Raw genomic sequence first — 9840 nt, 5'->3', positions numbered from 1 at the left:
TGAACGGGTTGATGAAGGGATGTATGTTGTTTTGACTGTGATACAATTCCTCTTCATTAGGGCTGAATGATTAATTGTTTTTAAATCAAAATTGCAATTTGAAAGAACGCGATTAGCTAATCGTGAAGACGGCGATTTAAAATGTACGTTAATTACACAGCGCGTCTGACCAGTCACGCAGTTGCAAATTATTTCCGTTGTCATCCTTGTGTGACAGATCTGCTCGCAAATCACAAGCGCCATGCGCCTCCTGTCACGGTCCTACTCACTAATCAGAGCGAGCACAGGGCGTGTACGTTTTACAACAACAAACGAAACAAGAGGAAAACATGTGGGATAAGAGACAGGTGGTGACTGTGCCGCGGTTTTGTCCGGCGTCAACTAACACTGAAGTGTTTCAGCAGCGGAGCGTTTAGTCATTTTTGTGTGCTTCAAATTAGGGGTGTGGAAAATAATAGATTTTTAGATGCATCGCGATGCGGACTTGGACGATTATGAATCGATTCACAAATGTCAATAAATCGGTTATCTAGAGGTTAATTGATAACGTTATTTTGACGAAACGAAACGTGCAGTACTCGGAAATGCTACTTACAAGACATGACACAAACATGTAACTACACTAGACGAGACAAAAAACAGGAAAAGATATATTAAGGTGGAGTGAACGTGGTTTGGCTGGAGCATTGTAAAGTGAGTAGTTCAACCCCCATCTGACTCTATACCAATAACAGCATCAGAAATAAAAATAGCAGCAGCAGAGATCAGTAATAACACTATAATAATGTAATAATGCTATGCAATGTTAGCTATATTTATATGCAACATTAATTATCTCTAATATTTCATTACTACCTACATGTTTGGATTGCTGTTAAATACTTTGCTTAAAAAGTAGCAGTAGTAGTCACACAGTTAAAAAAATACATCTTTATCCAATTTGTTTTACAGTCGCATCGTAGCACTCGTAATCGTAATGAGGAGCCCTTGAGGTGATGCATCGAGGAATTGAATCGAATCGTTGAGCTGTTAATCATAATTGAATCGTGAGACCAGTGAAGATGCACACCCCTACATACAGATAACGGCTCCGATTTTGTTCCGCTCTGTGCACGGCTTCACATACCACATGGAGCATTTCAGAATAAGAGCATTTTGCCTGCCTGATTTTGCTGACTTGTTCAGATTTTGTTGATTTGGTCAGTTGTTCTTGATTTTTGTGCTTCTATCATGGTAAAGTAGGCTACTCAGTTAAATAGTTTTTTTTTCTGTTTTAACTATGTATGTTGTTGATATACTATCAGGAGTCTGCACAGACTGTTTTATTTAGAAAATTGACCGGATTCTCTGTGCCATTCTGTGTCTGACTTCCTGCCTGGTTCATCTGATCTGTGCTGCTTGACGCGCCTTCCATCAAAAATAGACTGCCTGTGAATATTAAACTTTAGCTTAACTATTATTATTATTTTTTTTAAATCACAAATCAAATCGTAATCGCAATATCTGGCAGAAAAATCGCTATTAGATTTTTCCCCCAAATCGTTCAGCCCTATTCTGCATCATAAGGCACTGAAAGAAATAAAGGACTAAGGCGATTGTACTAGAAGCTGTACTGTGTAGCGGTTGTTTAACAAGTATAGGTAAGTATCAAAGCCCACAAAGGATACATGTCTTTAGAAACACTACCCCTCAGTGTAGAAATAGCTCCTCTCCAGCTCCTCACCAGCTGGCGTCAGACGCCATACTGACTCTTGTCATAAAAGGGCTTCACGGTGCTGCACTTCTTTGGAAGTGGGTAAATCAGAGCCATTTTACTGGTTGACAGAGTGAAGGGGAGTGAAAAACAATACTTCAGTTATTTTTATTATAACAATTTTAAGCAATCGCCACAAATATACTATCACTCAGTCATTTCATTGTAGTGTTTGTTGAAATATTGTTTCTTTGCGTTCACTTATTAATTTATATAGCAGCGATAATTGGTGGGGAGAGGAGGGGAGTGGGGGGCGTTCAGGAAGTTGTAGCTGACAGAGTTAACAGTAATAACAAAGGAATAATGTTAACTGCAAACATTTCAATTACTGTAGGCTTTGGCTTCTTTAGCTCGGTATACCTCTGTGCTGTCATTCTCAATACAAAGAAAACTCAAATGTGCTTTTTTCACATAACTGACCAGTATGTTTTGTTTGTAGGAGCTTGAGTAGCATCAGAAATTTGGCGTTTGAGGTAATGATGCAGCCTGGTCTAAGCACATTCTCTATGCAGTACCTCTGTGCGCTAGCAAAGAGCTTGCAGCAGTGAAAAGATGCGAGTAGCAACACTTTCTTGCTAGCTTGTCAATATTGGCGCTCTTCTCATCACATCCTAAAAACATTACATGGCGGAGTCAAAACAAGACATCTTTGTCTGTACAGACTTTATTAATAACACATGACCTTTTTATTTACAGAAAAATGTAATGTTGCCTGTCTGAAGAGAACCTGAATCATTTCTGCCCTCATCTTCCCCTCTGTTTCCCCTTCTTCTCCAGGTGTACCCAGGCCTGATGGTCACGGCGGGCCTCATCCACTATGTGCTCAACCTGCTGCACATCACCGTCCACATCCGGGACGTGTGTGTGTTCCTTGCTCCGGTGTTCAGCGGCCTGACCTCCATCTCCACCTTTCTGCTCACGAGGGAGCTGTGGAACCAGGGAGCGGGGCTGCTTGCGGCCTGCTTCATCGCCATCGTCCCGGGCTACATCTCCCGCTCCGTGGCTGGCTCCTTCGACAATGAAGGCATCGCCATCTTTGCCCTGCAGTTCACCTACTACCTCTGGGTACGTCTGATACTTTTCAAACCTAGCTGTCTCTTTCGCTGGTTCATTGCTGTCCCAAACTTTAAAGCTGCAATATTCAGTATTTTATATTAACAATGAATTGAATGACTGTGTGATGTGAAGGGTTTCGCTCTTAGTGACAAATCCACAGAAAATTATCACCCAATTCTCCAGTGCCCTAGCCTGACTTGAACTGGGTTTTGTTTCACTTCATTATTGAGCCTGACATTGTGTTAGTGTTTGCATGCTGAGGAGGGGTTATTTTTTCCCACTAAACAATTAGTAGCAAATGACAAATCTGTGCCTCCAAAGTCATTTTCAGTTGGCACAGAAGCTGATGTTGTGGCTGCTAGGAGGGGCTAGTTAAGAAATGTGCCTATTTCGAATGATTTCCTGTAGTTTATTTACAACAACCTGTTGTCAACCCCAATTATTCTAACTGAGGCACAAGAAGATCAAGGTCTCATCATCTAGTCCCGCCTGCAAAGCTATGATTGGCACAGTTGTTTTTCCAAAAGGAGAAAGAGCTTTTAATAAGCTGAAACAATAAAGGGAACAAATCTGGGAGGTGTACAGAAAATCAGAGACCTAGAACCATGCTAGCTATGTGCCTCAGATCTACGGCGCATTTAACCTGTCTAAGCTTTAGATGATGTTTTGTTTTTTGTGTCTCCAGCCACAACAGGAAGCTGTTTTGTGCAAAGAGCTCTGATAGACGCTACTCACCCGGCACCAAATGGCAGAAAAAGTTAGCGACTAGTTGGTGAACAAAGTTGAGCATTTAGCAGAGCCAGTTGTTTTTCTCAGGAGTGGGGGAGACCAAACCAGCGCTGAAAGAAGAGGGAATAATTGGCTTTTGTCAGGGGAGCAGACCACTATCTTCACATTTATATGCTTTGATAGAAAACCTCCAGTCTCCTGTGAATATGTCCCCTGCCCCTTTCTTTCTCTTATACTTTCTCCTCTCATTCACTCTACCTACCTCCTTCTCATTCCATCAGTTGCCTCCTTTCGTCCACCACATCTCATTGGCTCAGCTCCTCTGTTTATCCAATCTCATCCAGCCAACAGCAGCGTCTCCCACCCGCGCCTTCGTTAAGTCAGGCCTCATCAGCATTGTTAAGCCCTCGTTAGCAGCTCTCGTGTGCTGTGCTGGGGAAGGTAAAGATGTGTCGGACATGGTGCTCTACTTTGTGCAGGTCATTTAAGAGAGGAAACATGATGAATAATTCAGACAGTCTCGTTGGGTAAGCGGCAACAGAGCAAATCCTCAAGGAAAATATAGTGAATAGAGCAGCTCGGCTTAATGGAAGCATTTGATGTAGGGGTGTGTGTGTGTGTGTTGGTTGGTTAATACTGTCCTCTGTATACTGCAGGTGAAGTCGGTGAAGACAGGATCCGTCTTCTGGGCCATTGGATGCTGCCTCTCCTATTTCTACATGGTGAGAACACACACAAACATTTGTTTCATATTTGTGAGGACTTTAATTGACCACATTCAAGGTACAAGGTGCATTTATTGTCATATTACAACAAGGTTCTGAAATGAGATGCAGTTGTATTTGTCTTTATGCTACAAAGCATAAACACTTTACACAAAACGTTTACACAGAAATCAACTATTTTGCATGGCACATTAAAGACACTCTCAGCCTAGAGGAAAAAGCTGCTCTGCAGTCTGGTGGTACGACAGCAGATACTTTAGTATCTTCTGCCAGACAGCAGCAGGGTGAACAGGGGTGGGTGCTGTCCTTGGCTTCCTTTTGGGGAGTTTTAATCATCCGCTGCAGAGCCTCCGGTCCTAGGGCGTGCACATCCCATGCTAGTTTGTGATGTTTCCAGTCAGGATGCTTTCTATTGCTCCTCTGTAAAAGCTGACAAGAACTTGGCGTGGGAATTTGGCCTTCTCAGGATCAGACGGAATGCGTTTTTTGCAGTGAGAGGCGCCTATTTTAAATTGTTTTTGCTCTGAGAAGAAAGGTGCCTGACGTCATTGGTGTTTTTTTCCATTGTCCAATCAAATGAATGGGGAGACGGGCCCTCAGTTGTGGTAACATCAGTTTACAGTTGCTTGTATTGTCCGGCGACTGCAACAAACTGTCCCCATGTCATCCTAAAATAATCCTTGAACCGACCATCATTAAGACGAAGCTACTGGACCAGCTGGTGGTACTATCAGCGGTGTCTCCTCTTCCAGAGGGTCTCATGTACCCACACGGATCTCCCTTTCCCTGTCTCCTGCATGTTTGTACACCTCTCACAAAAAAGGCATTGCTGTGCGCCCCTCGTTTTCAGACTTGCAAAGCGTTTCTGTCTGATCGAGGCCTTAAGCTTCCTCAAGAAATACAGTCGTTTCTGAGCTTTCTTCACCAGCGTGGAGATGTGAGACGACCATATCAGGTTCTATGTGATGCCGATTCCCAGGAACTTGAAACTGTTCACCTGCTCCACGTCCACGCCACTGATGTAGACAGGAGTGTGTGTATGTGTGTGTGTGTGTGTGTCTTTTATTTTCCTGAAATCAACAATCAGCTCCTTGGTTTTGCTGATGATGAGCTGTAGGTTGTTCGCCGTACACCACTCTCAATTTCCTCTCGAAATGAAGTCTCATCGTTTAAAATCCGGTTAATGGTGGTGGTGTCGTCTGCAAACTTCACAACAGAGTTCTCTTCATGTCAAGGGTTGCTGGTCGTTGGTGTACATGTCCTACTCTGACGCTTAAAACCCAACCCTAATGCGAACGTAAAAATGAAACAAGAAATCTGAGTCATAAACTAGAGGTAGAGCAACATGTAGATCACACACTCGCACTGAAACACAGATCACAGAAGCACTCAAAAATTATCTGCATGCCACTCACAGATTCTCTGCAGATAAGGCTAACAGCAAGTATTCATGGATGTCCACATCACCGAAAGCCATTTTCATCAGACAAAACCAGATCTTTTGAGGGACCTTTTCCCTAACTCATCGATCATTCAGTCAGTCTGCGATGAATCCATGATGAATCACGCCGTAAGCTGAGAAGCCTCTTCTCTGGCAACTGCTCGCCACTTGAGAGTTACGTGACTTTTAGAGACAATAAGCGCAAAGCTTGAAAAAAGGTTCATGTGCGTGTCTGTTGTTCTGAACATGTGTAGGACTGTGTGTGCCTTTTTTGAGGGTTTGGGCACTGGCAGCATAATCTGAATGGCAGTCTTGACGCTATAGCTCATAATGATTTCACAGCTCTCAGGTGTGCTGGACAGCTTTGCACCCTCCCACTTATTGCTGCCTCTCTCATTATGGGTGTCTGTGTGTGTTGAGAGAAAACACAGTCACCCTTCTGTTCCTAACCTATAGGGACATGTGGGCTGGTTACAATACTGATTATCCACTGCAGTTGGAAACAGTGCACAAATTCAGCAGGGATCAAAATCCCATTATGACAAGAATGTGTAAACTAACTGTCTATGTGACTCTGTATTTGTGCATGAGCACGTGTGCATGCAAAATCCAAGTAGGTACACCCCTCCATCAGTGACGGTTATTGCTAAAGCTCTAAATTGATAAGAAAACGATCTTATCAAATACTCACTGTGTGTTTGTTTATTTCACAGGTTTCAGCTTGGGGCGGTTACGTGTTCATCATCAACCTTATTCCTCTTCATGTATTTGTCCTGCTTCTCATGCAGCGCTTCAGTAGGAGAGTCTACATAGGTGAGATACAACACACACACACACATGAATACTTTATTTATGTTCACATTAATTCAAGGGCATTAACAGATGACATTGGGGATTTACAATTATGCTCATTTAACATTCAGTGTTGCACATCCAGGATAAACAAACAACATAAAGGGCAAGGTAACTCTGCAGTCAGCAGCTGCACACACACACTTTCAGTATTTTCTCTACTTTCAAAGTACTCAGAGCCATGCACAGTGATGTGGGAGTGCTACACCGAATGGCTTGTTATTCTTTGTCATATCTGCATTGTTACTGATAATTAATAGCATCCACTAGCAGCTGATGTTGTGTAAGTAATGAGACAGATATCAGGTTTAAACAAATCCCCCAGAGAAGGTGGAAGAGATTCATGTTAGAAGTAAAAGGAGATGGAAAATGAAAATGTAAGCAGGAAAAAAAAATAAAAATAAGATGAAAGCTGTCTTCCCTTCAAAGCGCTTCCCTCGTCGGAGACTCTGAACTTGCCTCACTGATCATAGATCGAGTCCTGACCCCAGGCTCACGGCCCCCTCCTGATGCCGCAACACCAAACCATTATTTCATATTCTCCAGCAGCCCATACATACTTACCAGGTCATAATCCTGTGGAAATAATGACATATCGCGATGTAAAAGGCACACAACTGGATGAGGGTAACTTGGCAAGAAAGCTGTGGAATGAAAGGGAACCCATACTGTGGACTGCTAGAACTTTGAGTCCAGAGAAGGAAGACTGAAAGGAGAAAAGATGGGGTGACAGCTGGATTCTTCATCCTCCAGTAGGATTTTTGGCAAAATAAATAATTTAGCATCAGACTGACTTTCTCAACCGCCTCCCTTGGTCTCCTACCTCCTTCATCCTCCCCCCTCTCCCCTCGCCTCCTGTGTCTGTCTCTCTCTGAAGGCCCACACTGAACATTCTGCCTGCAGCAACACAGTAATTGATTTAGTTCAAAGTTGTAATAGCTCACTGTGTTCTGTGATGCCTACCTTGTACTGTGATTTGGAGTCCAGCCTGTGACCTGCTGTCACACGGCAGCCCTCTCTCACTCCATCTTCCCCGTCTAATGAAGCAAAAATAGCGTGATGAAATCCAATTGGAATTTCATTATCTCATGAGCAACGTCTCCTCTGTAGCAGAATAGAAAACTTAGAATAGAAACTCCTCTGATGGATGCCTCTGCTCTCAGCTTGGCTGCTAGTTCCCTGTCCCAGTCCAGAGCATTACATCACTTAGCGTCTGGAGAGCAGGTGCCACGTGCTGCCTACTGGGACGCTTTCAACAGGGCGCCAACGGGCCCTCATCCGTTACAGAACTGTGCTGCCTGGCTGCAGTAGTAGTGACTAAATGATTTAGATTAAACCTGATGACATGTTTTTGGAGAGGCAGGACACCACATATCATCTTTGACTTTGGATGCAGTTCCAGCAGAAAATGCAGACCTCTTCAGATAACTGCAAAAACTGCAGAAATTACCACATACATATTTTTGCCAGTTTTTTAAATAGCTTTCACTTTTTACCACCAAATCGAAGTGGAGTGGCCAGAAAGTAAATATAGATACTTTGGGTCTCGAAAGGCAGCATGTTGTGGTCAAAAAGTACATTAATAACCAAAACCAGGAATACAAGCATGACGAGGATTATTTTCTGTATTAAGGCCATGGTGTGTGGATCCGAAGGCTGATATCTCTTCTTCCTCTTGTCGTAGAGATCCATTAATGTCCAAAAACTCTGCCTCTCTGTTGCACTTTGTCACGTGTTCCTTCTATACGTTGAACACACACGTTGTTTATCAGTCCGATATACATCGTCCTGCTGTTATAAATACTCACTAGAGTGTGTGGATTAATCCGCTGCTGAAAATGGCCCCCAACAAACTATTTCCCCCTATTTAAGTGGTATCTAAAAACTTCAGTTGCCTGCTGTTTTTAGAAAAAAACTTATTTGTATTTTTAAAAAATGTGACCCATTTTGAAGATTTTGTCTTTAGTAGGAACCAACAGATGATGTAACATAGTACTACTGTACTGTATTTGACAGCTAGAGGTTACTTCACAGATTAAGTACTAGGTTATCCAGTATAGTTACAGTATAACTGTGTTCAGTTTTCGTTGAACATTAGAATATAAACAGCTGTCAGTGATGCATAACAGCACCACCAGTAGTGATGGCAGAGTTGAATCACACACACGCACAATGTCAACAAAAGCTGAATATTCGTTGAAGCTTCACAAAGGTACATAAATACATACATGGATAGCAGGATATTTGAACAGAATTGTGCTCCCTTTGTTCCCTCCAGTCTTATCAAGGCGAATAGAGAAAATCGTGATACAAAAGCAATTTGAAATATGTGTTGCTCCAAAAGAACAGGCTATTTTCACAGCAAGACTCACATCTGCTGGTGTAATACCAATAATAATCATGTCTTCTTGTGATGACTGCAGAGGAGGGAGATGAGGTTTGATTCTATGCCCAGACCCAAATTTGCGTAGACGTCACCCCCCCCCCCCCCCCCCCCCCCCCCCCCCCCCCCCCCCCCCCCACCCCCGAGTCCCTTCAGTGGGATCTGGTGAGGCTTCAGCCTTACAAATTTATTTTAAGCGCAGCCACAGATGAAGAGCAAAGAGTGAAGATTAGAGTCCTCTATCTTATTGCAGAGTGAAAACCACATCATCGTTCAGCCCTTTTCTCAACATGGAATAATAATAGATCAGTTACTTAAAAATAATATATAATAAAAATGATAATTATTCATAAATAATAAAATCAAATTATTAACTGTACATTTTGAAGAAAACTCAAGCTGCTGAATACCAGAACAGACACGGAGTGAAGAGGAACCTTTCACTTCTTCTTTCTGCTTCATCTCATCCAGACACACACGTGGTCGAAACAAAGTCAACTCATCTAGCCAACTCATTTCTAACCTGATGTGCCATTTCTGTTCGACTCTGCGGCTCCTTGAAGAGAACTTACTCTTTTCTTTCATTGGCTGTGCTGTGGCAGTCGTCTACGAGCAGAGCTTGTTTGGGGCTTTTGTTGTTGAAGCTTTCTTTGAGTCTTTCTGACCCCTGAGGGCTTGTTTGAAACCCTTTTTAAGGTTTAGTTGGAGGGTTCACAGCGAGCCTGTTGTCTGGTGATGCCGCTGACTCTCAAGTGTAAATCGTTTGAACTCTGAAGCTTAATCGCTGTTAGACTGTCAGTCGTGATTTAGGCTCAAAAGGCATTTTGTTCTTGTGTGCCGCGTCAAGGACTTTGTAAGGTTGCTAGAGTCAGAAAAGGGGGGGGGGGGGGGGGCCTAGAAT

At 42.9% G+C, this 9840-nt stretch overlaps 1 protein-coding gene across 1 annotated transcript in view; it reads left to right on the top strand.

Annotated features, from left to right (window-relative positions):
• LOC123968254 (dolichyl-diphosphooligosaccharide--protein glycosyltransferase subunit STT3B-like) overlaps positions 1–9840 on the top strand; it is a 63588-nt gene that overhangs the window by 38087 nt on the left and 15661 nt on the right. The window contains exons 3-5 of the mRNA XM_046044889.1: positions 2531–2818; positions 4195–4260; positions 6418–6517. Coding sequence (XP_045900845.1) covers positions 2531–2818; positions 4195–4260; positions 6418–6517 — 454 coding nt within the window. The remainder of the gene's footprint in view (positions 1–2530; positions 2819–4194; positions 4261–6417; positions 6518–9840) is intronic.

The sequence above is a fragment of the Micropterus dolomieu genome, linkage group LG03 (genome assembly GCF_021292245.1).
Source record: "Micropterus dolomieu isolate WLL.071019.BEF.003 ecotype Adirondacks linkage group LG03, ASM2129224v1, whole genome shotgun sequence".
Classification (NCBI taxonomy): Eukaryota; Metazoa; Chordata; class Actinopteri; order Centrarchiformes; family Centrarchidae; genus Micropterus; species Micropterus dolomieu.
The sequence above is the reverse complement of the archived record's forward strand: the minus strand, read 5'-3'. Positions and strand labels throughout refer to the sequence as shown.